At 53.7% G+C, this 25,326-nt stretch overlaps 8 protein-coding genes across 8 annotated transcripts; 4 read left to right on the top strand and 4 right to left on the bottom strand.

The window, feature by feature from the left end:
* Positions 1-34: 34 nt before the first annotated feature.
* PV07_06270 (uncharacterized protein) lies at positions 35-1,391 on the bottom strand (the record flags this gene model as incomplete). Its single annotated transcript, XM_016393228.1, has 8 exons — positions 35-104; positions 160-168; positions 229-328; positions 413-539; positions 609-839; positions 889-1,092; positions 1,179-1,283; positions 1,346-1,391. 8 exons carry the CDS (start codon positions 1,389-1,391, stop codon positions 78-80), a joined length of 849 nt encoding a protein of 282 aa, XP_016250747.1. The 3' UTR covers positions 35-77.
* A 669-nt stretch (positions 1,392-2,060) lies between these two features.
* Positions 2,061-3,930, top strand: PV07_06269 (uncharacterized protein; the record flags this gene model as incomplete). Its single annotated transcript, XM_016393227.1, has 2 exons — positions 2,061-3,375; positions 3,460-3,930. 2 exons carry the CDS (start codon positions 2,061-2,063, stop codon positions 3,804-3,806), a joined length of 1,662 nt encoding a protein of 553 aa, XP_016250746.1. The 3' UTR covers positions 3,807-3,930.
* Positions 3,931-4,086: 156 nt separating this feature from the next.
* PV07_06268 (uncharacterized protein) lies at positions 4,087-6,585 on the bottom strand (the record flags this gene model as incomplete). The annotated part of the gene is made up of 2 exons (XM_016393226.1): positions 4,087-5,367; positions 5,426-6,585. 2 exons carry the CDS (start codon positions 6,583-6,585, stop codon positions 4,158-4,160), a joined length of 2,370 nt encoding a protein of 789 aa, XP_016250745.1. The 3' UTR covers positions 4,087-4,157.
* A 910-nt stretch (positions 6,586-7,495) lies between these two features.
* On the top strand, positions 7,496-9,556 carry PV07_06267 (uncharacterized protein; the record flags this gene model as incomplete). Its single annotated transcript, XM_016393225.1, has 4 exons — positions 7,496-7,637; positions 7,686-8,254; positions 8,303-8,917; positions 8,988-9,556. Exons 1-4 carry the CDS (start codon positions 7,552-7,554, stop codon positions 9,554-9,556), a joined length of 1,839 nt encoding a protein of 612 aa, XP_016250744.1. The 5' UTR covers positions 7,496-7,551.
* Positions 9,557-11,450: 1,894 nt separating this feature from the next.
* Positions 11,451-13,618, top strand: PV07_06266 (uncharacterized protein; the record flags this gene model as incomplete). Its single annotated transcript, XM_016393224.1, has 4 exons — positions 11,451-11,467; positions 11,535-11,690; positions 11,782-12,410; positions 12,486-13,618. 4 exons carry the CDS (start codon positions 11,451-11,453, stop codon positions 13,616-13,618), a joined length of 1,935 nt encoding a protein of 644 aa, XP_016250743.1.
* A 675-nt stretch (positions 13,619-14,293) lies between these two features.
* On the top strand, positions 14,294-16,658 carry PV07_06265 (acetoacetate-CoA ligase; the record flags this gene model as incomplete). The annotated part of the gene is made up of 6 exons (XM_016393223.1): positions 14,294-14,396; positions 14,461-15,338; positions 15,400-15,733; positions 15,805-16,026; positions 16,092-16,184; positions 16,252-16,658. 6 exons carry the CDS (start codon positions 14,294-14,296, stop codon positions 16,656-16,658), a joined length of 2,037 nt encoding a protein of 678 aa, XP_016250742.1.
* A 204-nt stretch (positions 16,659-16,862) lies between these two features.
* Positions 16,863-18,013, bottom strand: PV07_06264 (uncharacterized protein; the record flags this gene model as incomplete). The annotated part of the gene is made up of 5 exons (XM_016393222.1): positions 16,863-17,131; positions 17,193-17,320; positions 17,386-17,665; positions 17,721-17,872; positions 17,928-18,013. 5 exons carry the CDS (start codon positions 18,011-18,013, stop codon positions 16,863-16,865), a joined length of 915 nt encoding a protein of 304 aa, XP_016250741.1.
* Positions 18,014-21,667: 3,654 nt separating this feature from the next.
* Positions 21,668-24,846, bottom strand: PV07_06263 (uncharacterized protein). The gene is made up of 6 exons (XM_016393221.1): positions 24,797-24,846; positions 24,018-24,740; positions 23,474-23,965; positions 23,013-23,420; positions 22,586-22,957; positions 21,668-22,529 (listed from the first exon to the last, which is right to left on the bottom strand). The coding sequence occupies exons 2-6, from the start codon at positions 24,040-24,042 to the stop codon at positions 22,300-22,302; spliced, it is 1,527 nt and encodes a 508-aa protein (XP_016250740.1). The 5' UTR covers positions 24,043-24,740; positions 24,797-24,846; the 3' UTR covers positions 21,668-22,299.
* Between the last annotated feature and the right edge of the window lie 480 nt (positions 24,847-25,326).

Raw genomic sequence — 25,326 nt, 5'->3', positions numbered from 1 at the left:
TCCAATCGTCTATTCGATATGGACTTTGAGCCAACGGGGTTATTGTATACTTCGCTTGCAAGGGCTATACTTGAAAACTACATGCCACCTCTCCCTCCAGATACCTTCACTGGTGATTAGAAGTCCGATGACTAGGAACCTGGTGTAAGCCCGACTTACCATGATTGTCTGTAAAGTTCCGATCATCAGCATCGCTTTTCTCGCTGCAAACTGATTGCTTAGACTCACCTGTCCAGTCACATATCCGAAGAGAGGAGAGACCACCCCAAGGGTAGCGCGTGCAGCATCCGTGGGAGTCCCAATCCGGCGGAGAGGGATTTCGCTTGCCCTATATGAGTTTGTGGTACAGGGGTCAGTGTGATTCGAACGATGAAGGTTTGCTGATTTTTTTTTGGATCACCGTTACACATACCATTTCGCTTCTGCTTCGTCGTAGCCGCCGTGGAATCCAACAGCATGCTTGGTGCCGTCGGGCCTCACCACGTAGCCACCGGCAGGAGCTTGGGTTAGTCTGGTTTTGATAGCTCCGAACGCGACCGCTGGCAAAAATAACAAAAATCGTGGTCAGTCTCGAATGGCTGTCGACAGAAGAAGGGGTCATGGCATACTGTTGGCTCTCACACTGTACCCGGGCCCCCATTCCTGGGCCAGTGTTTTGGTCAAGCCTACCAGCCCGGCTTTGGCCAGAGCATAGCTGGCCTGTCCCGCGTTGCCGTAGATGCCAGATGTAGAAGAGATGTTGACAATGTTCCTGGGTTCGCCGTCCTTGACCATAAAGTATGGCGCCACTGCCCGGATGAGCTTGAACGGCGCCGTGTTGTGTAGCGTGATGATGGTTTCTGGCGTTCCGTTAGATCCATGGACGGACAAGGCACAATGCACTCTCACCCCACTGCTTATCCTGAATCTTCTCGACCGGGTCGTCCCATGCATAACCTGCATTGTTGACGATGATGTGGATCTTACCACCGCCAAACTCACTGGCTTTTTGGACCAGCTTGTCAATGTCTTCGTTGACTGTGATGTCTCCGGCAACGGCAATCGCAGCGCCTCCATCCGCATTGATGGCCTGGGCAGTCTTCTCTGCTTTGGCTGGTGGCAGGGCCCAACCGGAGGGCGAGCATTAACATCACTCTCAGCTCTGGAAAGAACCATTGTTTGGTCAAGGTGGTAGTTACCGGCATCAATGTCTGCAATGACGACCTTACACCCCTCGCGCGCAAATACTGCTGCTGTCTCAGCGCCGATGCCTTGGCCCGCGCCCGTGATAATGGCCGTTTGCCCTGGGATTGTCGGTTAGCGGACTTCTATAGTTCTGTTCTTTCGAGCCTCTGGCTGCATTTACCTGCTAGCATCCCTTCCGGGAAGTTGAGGCGCGGAGCTACACTCATGGTCGTGGTCTGCAAGGAAGATTTGCTCGAGACTTTAATGGGGAGAGGAGATGATGTCTTGTTTGCACGCAAATCTGTTCTCGGTTGTTGTCAAAACTACAGAGTGGTAACGCTTTAAAACTATCTAGAGGCGTTTGGGTTTGGATAGCGGGGCAAATCTACGATGTGCCTTTATCCGGGGAGGTTTTGGAAGCCAACAGGCTGAGATCATCCAGGTCCATCTAGAGTTTGGCATCTCTTCAGTCACTGGCGTGGCTCTACGGGCTCCTCAACACCACCACTGTTCGGCCGAATACACTTCAGCAAAATTCAAGACTGAGAATAGAGTCGAGATCGAGATGGTTCTATGACAGCCAAGTGTCAGGCTACACTGGACGAACTCCAGAGCATCGGCATAGACCGAGAGCTGACATCCCACTCTTTCCCACCCGCGTTTTGTTCGTGGTAGCATCTCCGGACTCCAAGCATCACCCCATCTCGGTCCACCCGGGTCTCCATCCCCGGGTATCGACCCATTTCTGCAGAGGGAGGACAGGAAATCGATGCCGCCAACTTCAGCCAATATATCAATGTCTGCCCGTTGACCCGGAAAGTTTTGAAAGTGCCAAACTCGCCAAAGGTGGCCCCAATCTGATAGGAATCACCCGCATACAACTCGAGAGCTCAGCCATGATCACGCCTCTAGAATCTACAGACCTCGATGTTCTCATCATTGGCGCCGGCTTCGGCGGGTGCTATGCGCTATACAAGTTCCGCCAGCTGGGCCTGAAGGTCCACGTTTTGGAGGCGGGCACCACACTTGGAGGGGTCTGGCACTGGAACAACTACCCCGGGGCCCGCGTCGACTCGGAGATTCCATACTACCAATTCTCGATGCCCGAGGTCTGGCGGAAGTGGAACTGGACTGAAAGATTCCCCAGCGGTGACGAATTGAAGGCCTATTTCCACCACGTGGACAAAACGTTGGATCTATCGAAACATATCACTTACTCGGCCAACGTCGTAGGCGCTGGGTACGACGAAGCCACGGCCAGATGGACTGTCACGACGGAGAAAGGCGACAAAACCGTCTGCAAGTACCTCATCTGCGCCACGGGGAGTTCGTTCAAGCCACACTACCCCGATTTCAAGAACCTAGACAAATTCCAGGGACAACTGATCCACTCGACTCGCTGGCCTAAGGTCGCAAATATCGAGAACAAACGCGTCGCCATCATCGGATCCGGTGCGACGGCGGTTCAGTGCACCCAAGAGATCGCCAAAGTGGCGAGTAAGCTAACCGTCTACATCCGGACCGCCAGCATCTCGCTACCTATGTTCCAGCGTCCCCTCACCGAGTTTGAGCAACGGGTGAATAAGTCAACCTATCGGAGTATGTTTGCGTACTGTCGACAGTCAAAATCGGGTCTGGGCTACGACCCGCAGCCGGGCTCGGTGTTTGAATTGAGTGACCAGGAACGCGAAGAGCTCTGGGAGGAGCTGTGGAACCGAGGAGGCTTCAACTTCAACCAGGCAAACTATCGCGACTTCCTAGTTAACGAGAAGGCCAACAAGCTTATGTATGAGTTCTGGGCCAAGAAGACGCGCCCGAGGCTGAAGAACCCGGCTAAGGCGGCCTTTCTCGTGCCGGAGAAGGCCCCCTTCGCCTTTGGGACCAAGAGAAGTAGTCTGGAACAGGACTATTACGAGTGCCTCGATCAGGACAATGTTGACATTGTGGACCTCAAGGCCACCCCTATTCAAGAATTTACCGCGGGGGGTATCATCACTAAGGACGGCCCGGACGGGCAAGCCGTAGAGCGCGAGTTCGACACGGTGGTTATGGCCACGGGCTTTGACGCCATGACGGGGAGCTTGACGAATATGGACGTCCACGGCCGAGACGGCCTGACCTTTCGAGAGCGCTGGAAGGACGGCGTCTTCACCCATCTGGGTCTGTGCTGCAGCGGCTGCCCGAATATGTTTTTGATCTATGGACCTCAAGGTAAAAGTTTTCCCCCCGTTATATATACACTTTTTTTCGTCTTTGAGATTATGGGCCCCTCTCTCTAACTCTCTCCTCTGCCAGCACCCACGGCATTCACCAACGGGCCCGTCTTCATTGAAAGCCAGGTCGACATTGTCGTTGACTTAATCAAGAAACTCAGCGACGAGGGTGTCAAGTCGATCGAAGCACAGCACAGTGCCGAGGAGCAGTGGAAACAGGCAATTCAAGACGCGAACAACAAGACCCTCCTGCCCTTGACCGATTCCTGGTACATGGGCGCCAACATCCCCGGCAAGAAGAGGGAGCAGCTCAACTACCTGGGAGGCATCGCCATGTACGAGCAAGAGTGCCGCAAAGCACTCGAGACCTTGCAGGGGTTCACGGTCGTCTACGATTCTGACAAGCAGGCCAATAGCGTGGGGGCCTAAATCCGGCAGGGCCCAAGAGCCACTGACGGCCAGTTAACCAGGCTTTTTCCCAAGGTGGTTTTCATAACCTTACCGCATGCCCAGTTTGGTGATAGTAAAGATGATGCTGATGATGAAGGCGAATGGACCTTAGTTCTTCACGTCGAACGTGTATACCCTGGACCAATTCAAGCCCGAGATTTTGAAGAAATCATCTTCGACGGGCAGCGAGCCACGTGAAGGGGGCCCGGACGGTGACATTGAAAAGAGTCAGCAGGACTCGCTCTCGAAGAAGGATCAGGTTCGTTCGTCATAGATTTGCTACAGTTAGAATTCTTTTTGCCATATCCCAAAGACAGGACAATCCGAGAACTACCACAACATTTCCTGTTCTCCTGGCGTAAAGCCGCTATAGCCCGGCTGTAGAGAGAATGAGGCGTCGTTGAAAGGCCAGTCTTGCGAAAATCCGGCCACCAACTCGCTCGGCAGATGTTGGTTTCCTAGGGGCGGAAACTCAAAGCCGTTGGAAAAGTGCCGAAACTCCTCGGCCACGAAAACGTGGTCAAATTGGTCCGAAAAGCCAGGCAGAGCCGTGGACGACGTTGAGCGGTAGTTCCGAGGACCTTGCTGATCTGTAGAAGGTACATCTTGCTGTACATGGCCGCTGTCGATGTGGTTGTTGGTGTTGGTACTCGCAAACGCCGACAAGGCGACGGGGGCGTCGCCTGTCGTCGAAGACTTGGGCCGAGGAAGGCCCTGGCCGCCGCTGAAATTGTCCTTTTTGGCCACCTCGTTGACGGCGTCTCTGATTACGGCGTTGCTGAGGCGATTGAAGAGTTCACAGGAGCTGCGAGCCACGCTCCAGCGCTCACAAATGGCCACCAGGATGTTGGAGCACGCGCGGGTGTCATTGATGATGTCCAGGTAGTCCGGGACCGGCGCCCTCTGCGTCGTGTCCTTGAGTGCCAGGCCGATGCCGTACACATAGGCGAGGCCGGCGATAAAAATGCCGTGCAGCGTGATCCACGAGTAATTTAGTCGTCGCTTCCGATGGAGCTCATAGTACGACGTGATCGACGCCTTTGCCGCCGAGAACAATTGCTGGAGGTCACCCGATTCGCCGGTTTCGGGATTTGTCGGCGTCACCGGGTATGGCAGGTAGGGAGAAGGGCGATAGAGAAGAAGGAGGGCGTTGTTTGCCACGGCAGTATACCAGGCGGGCGTCAAGAAGCAAGACACATAGCCCGAGCCCTGGTGGACTTGTTGGTCCAGCTTCAACAGACTGGTGGCCTCCTTCCAGGCCATGATTTCTTCATACAGTTGCTGGCGAACCCGGACCTTGTCCTCAAGTGGAATGTCGCTCTTTTGGTTTGCCACGTACAGCGTGCTGAGAATCTTACCCGACAAACGTCTCATCCGAATCAAGTGGAGGAAAGGGGAGATCTTGGGCTCGTCCGACTCGTATGGAGGCTGGATCGGCCGATCTGGCCCAAACTCTTCGTCCTCCAAGTGAGAAGGTAATGAGAGGCTGATGTCTTCGTCTCGCAGGGCAACTGGCCGTCCCAGCGTGAAGCTAACAACCCTATGACTTATCAGCAGTGCACCTTTCACGAGAGAAACCGGCGGCAGCGGCGACGAACCTGTCCAGATTATAGAAGCACCAAAAGGTCCGCTTCCGCATTTCTGCCTCAAAAGTGATGGGCACGCTGAGAGCCGAGCCTGGCCCCGATTGAAGATTGGACCGCTTGGGTTCCAGGTGAAGGCCCAGCTCAACGCAAATGCGGGCACCAATGCCGATGAGGTGCCAGATACTCGCACTGGTATCTCGAAGATTACTGAAGATGCCGTGCTGCGAGAGCAGGGTGATGGCATGGAGAGGAATCAGTCCTCCCATTTTGAGAACAGCATTGAGCTTGGTCCGGGCCCGTGCATAATGGCGTGCTGCGTCAGCCACCGACTCTTCGAACCGGTTGAAATTGGATCCCCCTATCGACAGCACCATGTCAAAGGTAAAGGCATCGAAGGGATGCATCGAATAGTAATTCGGGTTGTTGTAGATCTCTTCCACGGCCGCTAGGAAGCTAGGCCGGTGAAGCAGCGGGAAGGTCAGATGAGTATGCTGGAAGTAGGCCTCGATGATCTGCATTGCAATATGGCGAGGCGGGAAGGGCGCCTCGCTCGGTGTGGTGTTGCTAGGTTGTGGGCTGCGCACATCAGACTGTATGTTGTTGCCGCTGTTTTCGATCCAATTGGGGTCGACGTTTTGTGGATCAAGTACGGAGCCGATAATGTTTGCCAGACCCATGCCACTGCTAGCCCCCAGGTAGCGTGTCTCGCCGACAGCTGTCAAGGTGAGATATCCCACTTCGCCGACCACGGCATCATCGGCAGGGGTTCTGCCACGCTGGTGGTGGCAGGAGGTAAGGGGTGCACTGCTGGAGGTACGGTTGCCCAGGACGCTGGAGTGCAAGTCCAGATTCTCATTCTGAGAGTTCAGGGGAGAGGTGGTATCATGTCCGGGGGTTGTGGCCATGGCCACGACCGGCTGTGTGCTGGTCACATTTCTATTCTCGGCGAGCTGGCCGCGCAGCGCCGCGATCTGTCGCTCGAGCTCAAGGTTGTGGTCCTCTGCTTTCTTCAGAGCGCTCTCGACGCTTTCGACATATCCCCGGGGCAGATTACGTGACCGGAGCTTGTCAACATGGAGGCATAAGGCTCCGGCTTTCTCACAGCCGCCGCAACGAGGGATTCGCCGGTCGCACCGGGTTTTGCGGGCATGGCACCGATCACAGGCCTGCATCCCGAACACCAGATATTTGGTCTGCAAGCAAAGGATCGGATTCTTTCGACAGGTTCTTTCGATCGATAGAGTTGCTCAGAGGCACGATAAGGCTGGATCGGACAAGGAATAAAGATGAAAACGAAGGGAAAGGACGTCAACAAGGCCGGCATTCACCACGAAGATCTGGTAATAGGAAAATATAGATAACCTCGGTCGAACGGAGTTCCGTCTCCGCTAACTGCTCCATTGCCCTGCGATGCTCGGCATCGTCTTATAAGCGCAACCCCCTAAACTATGCGGAGGACAAGCGACCCCGGCTGTCAGGACAGCTATTTGAGGGTGATTTGTCTTCTTCTTTATATACGAGGCTTGCATCTCCTACCCCTGAACGTTTCCTAGTGAATGATATGATGGCTAGTTCACGTCTCCTTCACATGTGTGGCCTGCACCTTCCACCCCTGAACGCTTCCTAGTGACTGGTATGATGGCTAGTTCACGACTTGGTGTGAGCGTAAAAATTAACATATGCAGGTATGGATATATAACTGAAATTGATTCTGCAGGACTCCTTCTCACGACGCAGTACTGCCCTACGGTTGGAGGATGGTGACTGCCAAATGAGGCATAGATTCGCCATGTGCCTCTGCCTCTTTGTGCGGTCTTCCCGCTGTTTTTTTTTTTCGGCGTTTGCCGAGCTTCATGTCTCCACTTCAAGATCCAGGCCCAGGAGGCGTCCCCTCCTCACAGACAAGAGAGTCGCGCGCACTCTTCATGAAAGAGTTTACACATCCGAAGCATGGCGACCGCGAGCTGGTGGGTTCTCAAGTTGAGCCGAGACTTCGATTCGCGACAGCTGAATCGTGGCAGATCGAATACTAGAAACGTGGTTTTCTGTTCTTGAGACTCTTGACTTGACTTGTTCCCAGTTCATTCCTCCATCTACAATCTGCAAGAATTGACAGTGAGCAAGCTGACTGAAACATCATGGCTCCAGCAAGGACGACGGAGACCCGGCCGCCTATCGTCATAGGCAATGTTGCTGGGGCGATGGAAGACTGCCCCTATGCAATGTGAGATTCAGCCTGATGTGGCTGTCCTAGACTGACGAAGGCACCCAGGCATCGCATGGTGACCGAAGGCTACTTGGATGCCATTGCCGGAGACTGGCTGTCGGAGCTGAACATTGCCTGGAATGCCATCCGCAAGCACGACGACCCGACCAAGGGCTACGAGGTGGGATTTCTCGAACAGTTGGATGACTGCATCGATATCATCGCCGAGAAAAAGATCAAATGCGTCACCAATGCCGGCGCCCTCAACACTCCTGAATGCGCCAGAATGGCCATGGAGATTTGCAAGAAGCACGGCCAGGGCCATCTCAAGGTGGCATATGTCCAAGGCGACGATATATCAGAAATCGTTACCGACCCGGCCCGTCAGCAAGAGCTCGGCGGGATTGTCCATCTCGACCATCCGGAGCGTAAGTTGGGGGACTGGGACCGGAAGCCCTACTGCGGAGTTGCTTACATTGGGGCCTGGGGCATTGTCGAGGCTCTCCGGAACGGGGCAGATATTGTCATTTGCGGTCGAGTCACAGATGCTAGCCCCGTCATTGGGCTGGCCGCCTGGTGGCACAACTGGCCTCACGATGCATGGGATGAGTTGGCTGGCGCCCTCATCGGTGGACGTAAGTCGAGATACACGCTTTACTGACGGCCATCTCACGAGGTTTTAGATCTAATTGAATGTGGTCCCTACGTGACCGGCGCCAACTTCTCCGGCGTCAGGCCACGACTAGAGGGCCTTGTGGACTTGGGCTTTCCCATTGCAGAGATCGCCAGCGATGGGACAGTTGTCATTACGAAACATCCCGGGACAACGGGATTCGTGGATGAGATGAATGTGCGCGCACAGTTTCTTTACGAGATACAAGGGACCCAGTACATCAATTCCGACGTGTCTGCCGACATCACCAACGTCCGGATTGTGAACACGGATAAAAAAGATAGGGTACTAGTGTCGGGAGCCGTAGGAACCCCCCCACCTCCTACCACCAAAGCCATTGTGGTTGCAATCGGAGGTTATCAGGCAGAGACAACCTTCTACATGAACGGGCTCGACATCGACGCCAAGGAGCAGTTCATGCGTCAGCAACTGGAGTACGCCTTCAAGGACGCCAATTTCTCCGAATTGAGCATCGAGAGACACGGTTCTGCTGCCATGAACCCCCCTCGTCAGTCCCTGGGTACGGTGGGCTATAGAGTGCTCGTCAAAGCACGGAACAAGGAAGACATCCGTGAAGACGTGTTCCGAAAACATGTCTATGCGCTTCGAATGCAGTTCTACGCCGGTAAGTGCACGGTTTTGGGGCTGGTCGAGGCAGGTTAGAGGGTTCGCTGACACCGAGTGTTGCACAATAGGATACCACATGTCCCTGGACTTCCGAACAATGTTGCCCAAGATGTTTATGGAGCTATTCCCGGGCCTGATCAATTACACCGATCTGAAGCACCGAGTCGTCCTGGACGGAAAGGAAATTGCCATCAAGCATCACGGCATCACCAGACCGCCCCCAGGCAAGAGGCCCAGCAAAGAAACCGACACACCCACGCCACTGGAGACGTTCGGACCGACCAAGTTTGTGCCTCTCGGCTCGGTGGCCCATGGCAGATCGGGCGACAAGGGCGACAACTGTAATGTGGGCCTGTTCGTCCGCAGCAGCGAGGAGTTCAAGTGGCTGCAGTCATATCTGACCGTGTCCAAAATCACCGAGCTCATGGGCGAGGATATCAAGCCAGGCACGACAGTGGAGCGATGCGAGTTCCCCAACATTTGGGCCGTCCATTTCCGGTTCCTCGACTTCCTGGGAGGGGGTGCCGCCAGCAGCACCAGAATCGACATGCTGGGCAAAGGGGTGGCCGAATACTTGAGGAGCAAATTCGTTGACGTGCCCGTGAAGTTTTTGGACAACCCCATCAGCGTAGCATAAACGACTGTTCGCAGCGAGATAGAAATTAGGATACCTTCATTCCACACGCGACCAAAGCGAGCTCTCCGTTCTGTACACAATGCAGTTTCCACCCAGTAACCTTTCTGTCTGCGTGTCGCGGCTTCTCCTGCCCAATCGGTATCGGTTCTCGGTGTATAGATGAGCCTATCTGGACGTGAGGTCTGCGACTGGCCGCCGATACTCGTGCTTGGTCCGTCGTTCCAGCCATTGCCTAGAACCTCTCCTCAGACCCCATACCCCGTGTCCGGCAGCCCATCGGCATCCACCGACGCTAATCTTCGACGGCTATTGCCAGAGTGCCGAAGTCGTCCGAAGACTGATCTCGGAAAACCCACCCGAATATCATGCTGTGTCTTCGGGGCCGACACCTAATCTTTCCCCGACAGTCCATAAACGGGTGGATCCTGCGGCGAAGACATAGCCGCGGTAATCGGGAATGATCAACTCTATCCTTCGAGGTGAAGCCACGAAGTACGGACTCATGATATCTCGTCGTGAGATCCCTTGTAAGAACCTGGACATGTGCGGTAGGCTATAGCATTCCTAAAGCCGGGTGTTTCCGTACTTGTACGTTGCCTGACATTGTAGTAGTCGACTGGACTCGTCTACAATCTACTGAGCTGCACCGCAGTCGGCGTTGTCGCGCCCTCTGGGTTCCAAGTCAGTCGAACCACCCTCGGCCGTACTCGACAAGAAGCAAGAGAAAAGCACCATATTCTTTGCCCTATACAAGAGGCACTACTCATTCGACGTATTACCGATCTCGATACCACTGGCGCCCCTCACTCTTGGCTGAAGTCCGCGAATTCGCAGGGCTAATATCACAAGCCTCGGGAGAATCCTCTTGGGATGGTGTTGACTGGATTCATCGCTTCTTGAATCGCCATCCAGATATACTATCAGAAGGTAGGTAGAAACATTGAATACCTCCGCGCTGAGAATACTTCGCCTGATGCCCTACAACGCCTTTTTCGATCTCATTTTATCTGTTGCAATGTTCACACGGCAAATATCTGGAAAGGGAGTCTGCACAAATCAGAGTTCTCGGACGCGATATCACGGGGCGATCATATATCAAAAAGCTCGAAAATCGCGACTGAGTTACGATCAGACCCTGACGTGACGTAGCTCGGGTTTCAAGTGATTCCTTTGCAACCCGACCGGCCGAGACTTTGAAGCTTATTTTATCATACGTGGTATACTTGTATATTTTCGATTATAACTAGCTCGTGTTAGGGTCTACTGCATTTGTAAGTATGTCTACTCAAATGGCATGTAAACGACGTCGACGTCGACGTCGACGAGGATGGAAGAAATTGAGAGAGGTCTGTGTGTGGCGACACCGGTCCATTAATGGTTGGCCCATTAGAAGTTCGCCCGATGGGAGTTGGTCCGGGGCGACTGAAGTGGAGTAGCCAAAGGCATCGTTTCGAAGCCGGGGTACCCCACCATCACCACCTGCTGCGACATACGGGGAAGTAGTACGGAGACCCCTACCCTCCTGAAGCCCTTGGGCTTGTAGCCCCTCCACTTTGGTGCGCGCTTTTTCCAATTTTCCCATCTTCAACCTCACCGTTCCCTTGCAATTCTGGGTCAGCCTGTGCTTTGATCTCGCAATATCTCACTCATTCGGTCATGGCCAGACGGAACACTGGCTCTGATGCCGGCGCCGCTCATAAGCCAGCTCGGGCTTCAATTGCCTGTCAAAACTGTCGATTGCGCAAAGTCAAGGTTGGTCAAATTGTGCTACTGATGCATCTCGTGGATTTTACTCGTACTGAGAGAAGCACTCCAGTGCGATGCGCAATTTCTTCCCTCGACGCAATCCTGTTCCCCGTGTCAACGCACAGGACAAACCTGCCAGCTAGACCCGATGTCGGACGGCCGAAGGTTCGCAGAAACCAAGGAACTCGCGCAATTCCAACCATCAGCTGACGTTGGACATGGTAAACTGTAGGTCTGTGAGCTGGAAGTACGTCGACGAGCTCCAGCAGCGGATACGTGCCCTTGAGTCTCTCAATCACCGACAAGGAGATCAGCGGCCTTCACAGTCGAACAACCACAATGCTGAAGGCTCGGCAGAAGATGGTACTTCAATACCAGCCGACTACCCGTAAGTTACGAGTAAACACCAACGCCCAAGGGCGATCATACCCCCAGCTCGAATCTCGTACTCGCACTGTGCATATTCTGACGGCCTGAAGTGCGAACCAGTCTCCGAGCATCCAACAGCCTTCTCCACCGCCTCCCGCTTTGAGCCACCCACAACCCGAGCCCGTTGCCGAGACCTCGCTCGGCTCTCAGCACCGACGGTCGAACATATTCTATCCAGTTAACGCCGGAAGTCCTCGAGAAAAAGGATCCGACGACATATCGAGCTTCTTCGGTCTGACATCCCATCCTCATGTTGGGTCTCCGGTTGAGAGCTCAGCGGACAGCTCGATGACCGCTTGTGCGGACGAAGTGGTGACGCTGGGCATCGATCTCGGTGCCAATTCGCCTCAGCTGAGAAACAACTTGATCCAGTCTTTTTTCAAGTATCAGACACTATGGGTCGACATTGTCGACAAAGAATGTTTCTCTGGGCACCGAAAGCCGGGCACTCACAGTCGCTGGTATAGCGACTTTCTCGAATACACCATGTTGGCGTGCGCGACCCGGCTCCAGACATCGAGCGCGGTGCGCTCACTCGGACGTGAATATGCCCAGTTGGCCAAAAACGAGGTGTTGGGGGGTCTGCATGACCCAACGCCTGCCAACCTTCAGGGCTTCTTGCTTCTCAGTGAATACGAAGTGACCCAGGGAAACGACCGACCGGGGTGGATATTCTGTGGTGAGTACTCGTCGTTGCCCATCGACCGAGAGAGCGGCTTTCCCTCAAAACTTCCGGCATACTAAGCCGTTATAGGTATCGCGTGCCGAATGCTTTCTGACCTGGGTCTGCATGAGCTGGCGGACCGTAATGGCGATACGGATGGGAAGATGGACGAAGAGACCGCCAAAGAGAGCGCATTAGCATACTCCCTCCTGTCTGCCTGCATCACCTACGAAGGTGTCTGGACTCTGTACCTAGGTCGGCCGAGCTCCATCCCGGCGTCCATCATGGACATTGCCGCCGCACGGTGCCGCGAGCGCCGCCCATCGGATTCTCCACTTCTCAACGCCTGGCTCGGACTATGCGTGCCCATGTGCCAGATATCCCACGTTCTGAACAATCAGGACAGTGGCTACGGCAACCCCTCAGACTCGTCCTCGCAACTCTTGCAAAGCCTCTTTGCGCAAGTGCAAGCCTGGTACGATAACCTCCCGCCTGAACTGGTCTACGACGAAAAACACTTGACGAACTTGGACATGGCGGGGTACGGCTTGCACACGCAGTATTGCAAAGTCCAAATTCTCCTGAGCCAGGCAATGGCCCGACCCCGCCATATTCGGAAACGCAGATACTCGCAGATTTCGGGCGACGGCGTCTCAGATGTCATGTCCAAGGACTCTGGGAACGCCATCTATCAAGCGTCGCTGCGCATTGCTCGGCTGGTGGTCACATATCGCGAGGCGTTTGGAGTGGAAAAGATCCCGTCGATTATGCTTGACAACGCTGTGGTGGGAGCGACCGCGTTGATTCGGCATGTTCAGCGAACACAGCACGGGCAAGATGCGGTAAGCCGACGGGATCAGACGTGGATCCGCTCGCTGGTCAAGAGCTTGGAGGCCGTGCAGCCTCATTTTCCAGTCACTAGGCGAATGCTCGACGTCCTGAAGTCTAGCTGTGCAGGGACGTCTCTAGCAGACCTCTTCCACTCACCCGTTCCAGCAACAAACCTCGCCTCTGTTCCGTCCGGTTCGTCCACCTCGATCCATCCGATGACGCATACGCAGACTGCGTCGGACATGTTTGAGGCCAATCTGCTCAACCCCATCCATGATCTCGACGGGGTCTGGGGTTCCTTTGGGCGTAATGTTAGCCCAACTACCTTCTTCTGGAGTGGGCTCGATGCTGTTTTTCCCGAAGTGACTTGTTCGGACGGCCCGATTCTGTGACGGCAAGAATCCCTGTGCTGATGAAGCGAGTATTTTGTACGCGTATCCCACGGAGTGAGGTTCAAAATTGGCAGTATTGGTCTATGCATCGGGGGAATTGATCCATTTAAGAGCGGTCTAGCTTGACTACGTATCTACTTGTTTGTTGCAGGGATGCATCTGGGTATGATAACAACTACCTTGAAGTGGATTGCAAGCAGTTCGAAATCGAAACTCTGCAACCTGCATCGCGCCGATAAGCTAGTTATTTGATGATCACTTTAAACGTGAAGGGAGTCTCTTCAGATAGCCCTCCGGTGGGTCTCAGAGTCCTCGCGCAATGGTGTGAATTGCGTGAATGCCCTGTGGTCTCAGATCGATCTGCTCTTAATGGCAGTATACCTCGTAGTCTCTCTGCCTTCTCCACCCGCTCTAGGCATTGGCCGAAGGCCGAGCGACATTCGGAAATCTCTCCGCCTCCCCGTGAACTCCGAACTGCACCAAAATCGTCCGTATATCGTCAACCTGGCCCAGACTCTTTTCGCAAGCTTCGGAGGAAAGCTGAGACAAACAGCAAGTCTCGTCTTTAGTAACAATTACGTCTAGTGTTTATCCAGCGACCTACCTAGAGTACAGAAACGCGCATCAGTCCCCAACTCCCCCTGCGATCTATTCGCGTCACCCGAGGTCTTTCAAATGTCGGCGCCGCTGAACAAGGTCTGGCAGCATCCAGACGTTGCTGCCACCGCGATCGAGGCCTTCCGCCGTCTTGCTAATGAAAGACACCATTTACAGCTGAGTAAGCTTCGAATGGCCCCGGGAGGCTCCTATGAAACACACTGACGGCCTCCTGTTGCGTGTAGATGACTATCATGATCTATGGAAGTGGTCGACTGAGAGCTTGAATAATTTCTGGATGCTCGTGTGGGAGTTTACAAAGGTCAAGGCCTCGGTTCATCCAACTTATGCCATCGCGACGTCCGAAGTCAATCAGCTCACGCCAACACCGACGTGGTTCCCGGAAGCCAAATTGAATTTTGCCCAAAACATCCTCGAGGCTGCCTATCGCGATCCGCAAGACGCGGACACGCCTATCCTGACGTGGGTTGGGGAAGGAGGAGACCTAGTCGAGCATGTCTCTCTCCCTGGGCTTCGCCGTCGCGTCGGACTTTTGGCAAATGCTTTGAGGCGCGCGGGTGTGCAGACTCTAGACCGTGTCGCCTGCGTCGGCTCAAACAGCATCAACACATTTACCGTCTTGGTGGCAGTGGCGTCGATTGGCGCCATTTTCACCTCTTGTTCCCCCGAGGTCGGCGAACGGGCCATCTTGGACCGCTTCCTCCAAGTTAAGCCCAAGGTCTTGTTCGCCGACGACTGGGTCGTTTACAACGGCAAGCGGATTCCCTACTTTGACAAGGCAATGGCGGTGGCCGCTCGTCTCAGAAAGGAAGCCGGCTGCCAGGAATTAGTCTTGATGGCGCGATATGGAGACAAGCCCCGAGCTCGCCAGGATGGCGATGTGTTCCACACCCTCGAGTCTTTTATCGTAGGCGTGTCGGACGACCTCACGTTTGAACAACTGGCATTTTCACACCCGCTCGTGATCGTCTACTCGTCCGGAACCACCGGCCAACCCAAATGTCTGGTTCATACGCTCGGGGGTGTGCTACTCAAGCAAAAGCTGGAGCAGATCCTATGCATCGACATGAATAAAAGCAGTGTTTACTTGCAATACACAACCGTAAGTTTGACCTTTGGGGGCGGTTGATCATAACCATTCGCTTACACTAGGCGAATTGTAGACGAGTTGGATTATGTACCTCTACTCCGTCTCCGGGCTACTCAGCGGGGCAAGATCGATCCTATACGATGGCTCACCGGTCAAGCCCAGCCCCCTACGGTTCCTCAAAGTCCTAGCCGATCAAGGAGTCACACACTTTGGCACGAGTGCCCATTATCTATCTCTCCTGGAGCAAGCTGGAATCACCAAGGGTGACGTGTCCGGCATCAACCGCCTGAAGGTCATTACTAGTACCGGCTCAGTCCTGATGGAGCCACAATACTACTGGGTATATAAGACGTTCGGCCCGGTTCAACTCAGCAGCATAGCCGGAGGAACCGACATTGCAGGAGCTTGTAAGTCGTCCGGCCCGTGAGGCACTATGCCGGAATTTGGGAACATGAATTGACATTGTCTACCAAAACAGTCGTCGGAGGTACACCCAATCTACCGGTATATGCGGGCTGGTGCCAAGCGCGAACACTGGGGATGAAAGTGCAGATATATTCTGACGACGGCAAGCCCATTGAGGCCACGGGCGAGCCCGGTGAGCTTGTTGCCACGGCGCCATTCCCTTCACAGCCAGCCTTCTTTTGGGGTGACGACGGCGGTAAACGGTACAAGGCGGCGTACTTCGAGACATTCCCCGGTACGGTGTAATTTCAAATTTGCTGGAGCGAGAATAAGGCCTGGTTCAAAACTGACTTTCCTTAGGCATTTGGCATCAAGGGGACTACATTCGTATGGACCCTCAAACTCAAGGCATACAGTTCCTCGGTCGGAGCGACGGTGTCCTTAACCCCTCAGGTCCGTGCCGTCCTCTACTGCTGCGGGTCGCACTCTCGAGGGTAGTTCGTTACTGACGTGATTCTAGGTGTCCGTTTTGGGAGCGCAGAAATCTACAACTCGCTGAGTGTCTTCTCCGAAATTGAGGACAGCCTATGCATCGGACAGCGCCGGCCCCAGGACCGCGACGAGCAGGTCTTGCTCTTCTTAAAGCTGAAACCTGGCCACACCTTAACACCCGAGCTCAAAAAGGCCATCAATGACCGCATCCGGCAAGACCTGAGTCCCAGACACGTCCCCAAATTCACCTTTGAGACCCCTGAGATCCCCATTACCGTCAACGGGAAGAAGACAGAATTACCGGTCAAGAGAATTGTTTCGGGACAGAAGATCACCCCGAGCTCGACCATCATTAATCCGGAGTCGTTGAGATGGTATGAAAAGTTCGCCTATCTTGACAGTAAAGGTTCAACGACGGCTTCATCCAAGCTGTAGGTTAGGACAGTCTAAATCATACTACAGCAATAGGGTCGTTGGATCTCAATTTGCAGTTTTGGCATGATATACCACAAGGAAAGGGCACTATTCTGGCACGTCTTCTTATGCAAGGAACAAGGAGCAGTGACCTCGGTTCGTCAAGGCACATATGTTATGAACTTGGGTAGCATGTGAGATCGACGGCGCGGCCCTGGCCAGTTTTTATAGCTGTGGATCCAGAACAAAAGGGAATGAATACGGCCGTTGGTTCTGGAAATAACAGAACGCATTCGACAGCTTATGCCTAGACAGAGCGTTAGGGCACTTGTGAAGTGGATCAGGGCCGTCAGGACCCACCACGAGAATAACAGCAGTCTCCGTGACAATCTTCTGCCACTCGGCGAAAAGGCTACCTTCCTTGTAGTCATCGAGGTCGAGGTCCATGACCCCCGGGGCTGCGTGGAACCGGGACACAACGCCAAATGCTCGGCCTGCCCACCGAACTCAGTCACCACCGCACGAGCATCATGTGCGATTTGGGAGCTGGCATACCATTGATGGTCTTGTCCGAGGCAATGATCAACATAGCCTTGCAACAGTCTTCGACAAGGGCAAACCCCACGCCCTTGCCGTCAAGGTAGTCCTGGACCGGTTGCGGCAGGATCGGAGTCTGAATATACCTGGCGACAAGGTCAGAATCTGAAGAGGTGTTTGTTTTGATTTTGTCCCCCCGCCTGATTCATACCATGGGGCCACCAGATTCACTCGAATGTTCTCCTTCCAAGAGGTCGTGCGCAAACTTCGCAGGATGCCTCTGACGCCAAACTTGCTCGAGTTGTACTGGATCGACCCGGGAAGATCCACGTATCCGGCGAGGCTGGACTTGAGGATCAGACACCGGTCCCGCGAGTCGCCCAGGGGCTGGCGTCGAAAGTAGTGGATCGCCAGCTTGACCGTGTAGAGCAGACCCATGAGGTTGACCTCCATGGTTTTCAAATTGGGCTTCACTGGTGGTCCTGCAGGGTCTGGCTTACAGTCAGCTGTTTTGAGACCTTGGTCAATGTAAGATACGGGCCCGACTTTCAAGCTTAGACATGTCATCGCTGCCGACGATTCCGGCATTGGCGATGACAATGTCGCAACTTTTGTGAGGTGAGTTCTGCACGGCCGCCTCAAACGCGGAGACTTGCTGCTCCCAGTTGGTGACGTCGCATTTGACGAACTGAGCCTTTCTATATCGACGAATTAAGACAAATCTGCCAACTTGGACGGAGAGAAGTCCCTTACCCGTGGAATGGGGCTATGGTCTCGTTGCCCAGGATTTCATTGAAATCGACCACCGTGACATAGGCACTTGATAAAAGGTCACGCATGAGCTGTTGAACAACCCAAGAAACAGGGCGAAGATTTCTTCCCGAGTCGCCTCACCCCGCATTCACAAATGCCTCTGTATAGGCCTTGCCCAGTCCTCCTCCACCTTCACAGTCTGCTTAGAGAATGCAGAAGTGGCTAAATCGGGAATGGGGCAAAGCGCTCACCTCCAGTGATTAGGACCGACCTGCCTACAAGATCATCAAGGGTGAGAGAGCTTGGGATCGCCACGGGGCCCGTATCGTGATACTCTAGAAGAGACATTTTCAAGCTCGCTTTCGGTGTTGTTAGTGCCTGAGCGCGCTTAGCAATAGTGTGTGGACGACAACGTCATGCTATATAGCTTGATCAAACGCCCGCAGATTGTCAATTAGACTTGCCGGATATTGACGCCGACATAGAGTGGATCGAACGGCGGCAATTCAATCCCCAGGTCAAGCAAGATTCGGCCTCGGCCGAAAGCTCCGACAATTACCAAACAGACCGACTCTTATGGCTACTAGTCCTTTCTTGCACAAAGCGATACAACACTGAGGGAGTGGTAGATCAAACGTCCCTAAACGCTCGTCAGACACCACCCTGGACAGGCCGACACGCACGGGTTCTGGGCATCATCAATAGTCGATATCTGCAATGTCGAGTTCTATCCCCAAACATATGCTGGACTGGGCGAAGCCCTCGACGTCTTGGGCGTCGGTCGACGCCGCACAGAGAGAGATTGATAAGATCTCGGCTAAGATACTCGAGCTTCCGATTGCAGAGCTGCGCCAGATCGGATACCGAGCACCCCCGTTACCGCCAGACGTACCTGAGCCGGGGAGAGACATCGATATCTCAACCATCGAGATTGCAGTCACGGACGGGACCAAAATCCCTCTTCGAATCTACAAGGCGAAAGTTGCCGGCGCCGGTTCTCCGCTATTTTTCAATATTCACGGTGGAGGTATTTGTTTTATTCTCTGGAAGCTCACTGAGAATCAACGGCCTCGCGTCTCCTCGATTTTTGGCAAAAGGCTGACAGTTATTGGCAGGATGGGTCATGGGCGTTCCGGAGACCGAAGAGGCGCAAAGCCGGATCATTGCGCTCAAGAACAAGGCCGTTGTGGCCAGCGTTGATTATCGCAAGTCTGAATGAGCCCTCTGATTAGATGTCAGGTATGGGGAAGTCTAGATCTGACTGACTCGTCCTCAGAGCCCCAGAATTTCCTTACCCGATCCCTCTCAATGATTGCTACGACGTGTTTCAGTGGGTATGCTTTTTTTCTGAGCGAAAGTGGAATGAGGATTCCTGTTCGATTGGTCTTTTTGCGCAAGGGATGACAGTTCTGTATAGTGCCTAGAGAACTCAGCTTCGCTGGGCGTCAATCCGCGTAAAATCATCGTCGGCGGCGGCAGTGCGGGTGCCAACCTGGTAGGCAACTATACCCCTTATCACCATCCCTTTTATTCCAAGAGTGCTTTCACATATGCTAACATATAATCGCGGTCCCGTGAACAAGACTGCTGCCCTTTTATTCAAGCTCCGCGCTCATGACGCTACTATGGATATTCTGGGTCAGATCCTCAACATTCCCGTGACCTGCCACCCGCAGCGTTTTCCAAAGGAACGATTCGCCTATTTCAGCTACACACAGAACGCGGCGTCGCCTATCGTCGACTCCGGGAAGATGGATTGGTTCTGGAACCAATATCTCTCGTCCTCTACCGACGGTGACTTGTTTTCGAGCCCGACTGTGAGTCCGCTGTTAGCCTCCGACAAAGCCACGCAGGGTCTTCCACCTACACGTAAGTTTTGTGCCCCAGAGTGCAGCCCGCTGAACTCCTCTTCTCCCTCTTGTTTCCTCCAAGTCAGTCATCCCCTGGCAGGAGTGGGCCTGGGGGGATGCAGTGGTCAAATTCCAAGCTTTGCAAGTGCAGAGGAGCTGACCTAAATAACAGTGATCCAGGTCGCTGGAATGGATCCTTTGCGCGACGAAGGCCTGGCATATGCTGAAGCGCTGAAAGCCAACCGGTATGTCACACTTTCCCTAGTCCTTGTCATGCATCTGGTCAAAGGCGACCGATCCCGTGAGACAACAGATGCGCTAATCGAAACCGCAAATGGCACAGAGTTCCGGTGACGGTCAAGGTGTATTCAGGCCTTCCACACGCCTTCTACATCCATCCAAATCTTCAGGAAACCTCCGAATACTTCCAAACAATGGTGGATTGGATCAACCAGCTTCTGGGCGAGAGAAGTACATTGTAGCCTATGAGGCCAAGAACGAAAAATAGACATCCAAACTACCTGCTAGAGGCTAGTCGTTTCCAAACGGGTGCGAAGACTAAAACTTGATATCGTACCGCGACTCGGTATCGTAAGCATTAGTTCAGAAGACAATGGCTGCGTCCGAGTAGTCTCTTTGGGCACTCCTGTCCTTCGGCGACCTGATCAAGCACCTATGGCCTTGCAATTAGTACCCTCACGTAACACACTCTATATTCCAACCACAACGCCGGGCTGAGGTTGAGCATATCTATCAGACTATACCTAGTGACTAAAGAGCATTAAGGAGTTTTCGTAGCTTTCTTATACGAGCCGTTCACCTATGAATCAAGTGTGGGAATGGGAATCTTCCTCGAGCAGTGGGACCGCGATAATACGAAACCCAAGTACCGACGCGTCAAAGTCGACGGCGAGATATGCATCAAATCACCTTTCCACTAACACAATATTCATTCGCTATTTCAACCGTCGTATCCAAGGACGTCACAGCTGACTGTGTCACGGGCAGGTGCTCTACCCCGGTATACAAGAAGCCCTACAGTATCCACCCGCACGTATCCACATGAGAGGGCGATACCGGTCACATATTCGGGTTAGCAGACGTCTGTGACAGCGAAAGACAAGTCGCATTGCAGCAGATGTAAGCTCTAAAGCTCCAGACTGATGAAGCATAGAAAAGCGACAGCCATCCACTCAACCTCGTTATTCTACTCGGTCGAAGAAGCCCTTCCGACCATTCGCTGCCGAGCGTAAAAGTAGTACGGCCGAGAGCAGAGGGAAACTCGTTGGGGGACAGTACGCTAAGTAAGGAGGATAATCGATGAGAGCCTTAAACTAGAGATATATAGGGTAGTGACGGCTATAAACTACGTTCTAGGTAAAATTTCGAGCCTCAACTACTAAGTGGAGGAGAATAATATAGCGAGGGAAGGGCGGTATAGTTATAACATAGAGGACTAACACAAGGCTAGCCTTCCACTAGGCGTCCGAATAAAATAGGTAGAGATCTATCACTACAACGTAAGAGAGTAGTATAGGAGGCGCCTAACTAAGTAGCTTAAGGATATTAGAGCGGGCGACGGAATGGGATCCCCTAGTATCTCGACCGGGCCCCGTCGTCTAAAGTTAACGAAAGTTAGTGTTATGAATAAAAAGGAAGAATGAATAACTAAGTGCTTAGGCAGCCCTTAGGGAGCGCTTGGGGATCGCTCAGGGAGCGGTAGGTGAGCCGAGGGTGAGCAAAGCGGCGAGCGGCTAATCAAAAAGAGAAGACGGACGATAGGTTTTTGGTCGGAGACTACCTAGGTAGTTAGTAATCCACATCCTGTCCGTCGTCCTTGGCTAGACCTCCGATTTTCCTCCGGCGGCGTCCAAAGAGGCGGGGACGGACCAACCTTGTGGTGCTCGGAGCGTCCGCGCCCTAGAGACCTTACCCAGCGGTAACTTCCCTTCGTGTACGGAGAACGTGTAAGGCGGCTATTTCGGCTCTGGAGAAAATGCAGGGGAGAAATGGCCTCGGGGATGGATGTGCGTGGTCAATCGGCGTGTCTTTGGCATGGGCAGTGATCCTCCTCGGATACGAAGATGGGAATAATGCATGCAGCCCAGCCTTGTGGGATTGTATCATGCGGGTACACCAACGGAAAAGGAACATGGGTGGCTCTAATCCACCTGCCTGCCATGGCGGATGCAACCCTAGCCCCTACCTTCCTGCCTCCTCGCAATAGTGTGCGTTTAAACGAAAGGTCTAACGGATGACTCGATGTGATAATGCGGAATGTGTTCCGTGGTAATGCAGCTTCAGGTCGTTGGGAATTCCATCTGCGCTAGAACCCCGGAGTCCTACTCCTCGTACGAGGCCATTTCGGATCCGCGACACATCTCAGGCCATGACTACCTGCTTGTCCTGTTGGCCTGCTGCCCCTCCGAATGCGGTTTGCAAGTGAGCTCGACTTGGTGCCAGTGCCACACAGACAATCTTTCTTCCTGTCTCGGCATGACACCGACGGTGGCCGTTGCTCACTACAGCATGTAGCGGTAGTCCGGGCTCATATCCCCCAATTCGGTCTTCTCGTACTCTGTAAGCCCGACGTCGTGTGTCTTCTCTCTATTGCGATTCTGGGTCAGGCAAGCAATAAAGTAGATGATGCAGGCGGCGGCGCTAAGGCAGATGAAGCCCATGCAGATGCTGTAGCCTTTATGGAAGAACGTCTTGGCGTCGGTGGCCTCGAAACTGTAGCTTGCAATGATACCTAAGACCAAATGTTAGGAGGAAGTCTCCAAGACTGGTGGGCCATCAGCTGCTCACCTCCTATGTTACCAAATCCAATCTGCCACGCCGTGCCCACTGCGCGGCGATGGTGACCGCCCAGGTTCATCGAGAACCAGCAGACAATCACGGGCATGGCACTGTATGTTCCCGATGTAATCATGAACAGCGCCCCGTATTCCAAATCAGTATTGTGATGCACGGTCATGAGTATAGCAAAGCCTGCAATGGCAATGCAAATGTTGAACATGGCAAACAAGAATCGGTGGCGAAACCGATCCGAAAGTGCGGCAGTGAGCATGCTCCATCCAAAGGCCGCTGCCCACGGAGGCACGGAGTGCAGCTGGGTCTGAATGGCACTGTATCCGTACGTCTTGATGATGGTGGGCGCAAAGTAAGCGTAACTGTAGGCTGCACCATTTGTCAGTCTCTTCATCTTCTCACCAGGACAGTCGGAGGCCCCTACCAGGCACAATCAAGCCAAAATACATGAAGCCACCCACGATGATCTTGTAGTCTTTGAAGCAGTTGATGACGTCCTTGACGGTGATACGTCGGTCGATGGCCGACTTCCCCTGATCATCTCGGAGGCGAGCCTTGATATACTCGCGCTCGGGCTCCGTCAACCATTTCGCGTCTTCAGGAAAGTCGGGAATGGCGAAGAACCAAACAAAGGAGACGACACAGGTCAGACAGCCTTCTAGGATGAAAACCCATCTCCACCCAAGATAGCCTTCCATGCCGTTCATTTTGCCAATGGCAGACGCGAGCAAGCCACCGAAAGCCCCGGCGAGAGTGGTGCTGGCGAAGAAGAAAGTATATCTCTTCTGCGCTTCCTGTCTCTTGTACCACATACCAATGAGGTAGAATGCTCCTATATGTACGTTAGAAACATGGCCTGGGCATTGTATCCGCAGAGTCGCCTACCTGGAAACATGCCGGTTTCGAAGAAGCCAAGGAAGAATCTGGTGGTGAGGAAACCGCCATATCCTTGGACTAGACCTTGACAAATCGTCACCAGGCCAAAGCCAAACATGCAGATGGACAGCCAGACATGGGGGCGAAGTCTTTTGAGGATGATGTTGGATGGGATCTCAAAGATCACATAGGGCACAAAGAAGATGGTCAGGGCGGTGCTGTACTGAGTGCCGCTCAGTCCCAGATCTTTTTGAAGGCCGAAGATGGCGGCATTGGCGACATTGGTTCGATCCAGAAAAGCCAGGAGGTACATGACTGACAGAACAGGAATAATGCGCATATCAATCTTGGTGACGAGTTTGCGTTCGGACACTCCTGGCGGGAGCACAGCTACCTCGCCGTCTCTGTAGCCGGCCGCTGGGTGGGCCAGATCTGGGTCATAGCCCAGCTGGTGTTCGCCCATGCCAGTCGTGTCGTTGAAGGCATGCTGGGCCTTTTCATCTGTTGGGTCCATTAGTTGAGGGACGATATGTCATGGCAGACGCAGACTTACTGGACCCGTCTATATCGAACCGCATGATGACGACGAGGACGAACGACTTATCGGGAAGAGATGCGATGACGAAAATCCGGGGGAAGAAGAAGATCAAAGAGCGTCTTTAGGAGGGCAGCGGGTCTCTTTGTAGAGTTACTGGGAGCCATGCGATTGCCGGGGTAGAAGCCGCGCAGGGACTAGAACAGGAGTTTTGTCCGAAGCGAGTGGCAACCCTGATGGTGATGGTCGCACACATTTTTCTGGAGCTCATACTGTGTTTGGCCAGCGGTGGGGTTGGGGAGAGGGCGGTGGCTCGCAGAGAGCAGGCAGGTTTGACAGCAGATCTTGTCATGGAAGCGGCATGGATGCAACATTGGATTTTGTGAAGCACTGGCTTTGAGTGGTTCAAGCGGGCGGCTTGGCTGGACTAAGCGACGAGCCTTGGGCTGGAAAAACAAGCAAAGGCCGACTTGTTGGAGCTGCAGATTTGCTTGGAGCGGCCTAGAGGCTGGTGAGGCCTAGGGCCGTAGAGGGAGAACCGCCCGTTATGCTTAAACAAGCTTAGCAGTGGCGTCTGCCCCGCATGCCAGAGCAGGACACGGTGCAAAAAGACCCGGCTAGAGACCGATAAGCCCGGGGATGGTGGATGGTGGGAGGAGATAGAGGAGGCGGCGAGGAGGTGGAGGAGAAGAAGGAGGAGGAGTTGAGGTTGGGGGAAAGATGCGGAGGACGAACGAGACCCTTGATGCGGTTATGCCCGGTCAGCTCACTGTGCAGGATGCTAGAGAGATACTCACTGCGTTCTTGTGCCCATGACCAGTCGCCAGTACTCATCTCATCGAGGTATACCCATCACTCTGGCCATCTGAGAGGAGTAGGTGCCTTAGGCTCTGTTAGGAGGAGGAGTGGATAGCCACCAATGTCCGGTTTTCGGAGCCATCACCCAAGCTGCTGAATTGCCACTGCGGATTTCTCTGCGCTCTCGTTGAATTCCCTAGATAGGGCAGATGTAGGAGTCGATGGGTGTCATGTGCTGGTGATGGAGATGGTGATGGTGCTAGTGATGATGCTGGTGCTGGTGCTGATTGCTGGCGTCGTTCTAGAAATTCTAATACGATGCGGGCTGAGCCGGGAAGAGGGCGATCTGGGGGCCTTTGGATGTTCTTGCCTAGGCTGTTGTCCCAACTAATACGGAGCACAAGTAGGTGTTATGCCCAAGTGGGCATGCCTAATAGAACACCCAGTAGACACCCAGGCATGCTTTGGGATGCCCGGATTACCGAGCAGTTGCTGCCCTTGGACCCCCCACGCCACCCTCCCAGCGCAA

Source organism: Cladophialophora immunda (assembly GCF_000835495.1).
Source record: "Cladophialophora immunda strain CBS 83496 unplaced genomic scaffold supercont1.3, whole genome shotgun sequence".
Classification (NCBI taxonomy): domain Eukaryota; kingdom Fungi; phylum Ascomycota; class Eurotiomycetes; order Chaetothyriales; family Herpotrichiellaceae; genus Cladophialophora; species Cladophialophora immunda.
This window is presented reverse-complemented; position numbering and strand designations above follow the sequence as displayed.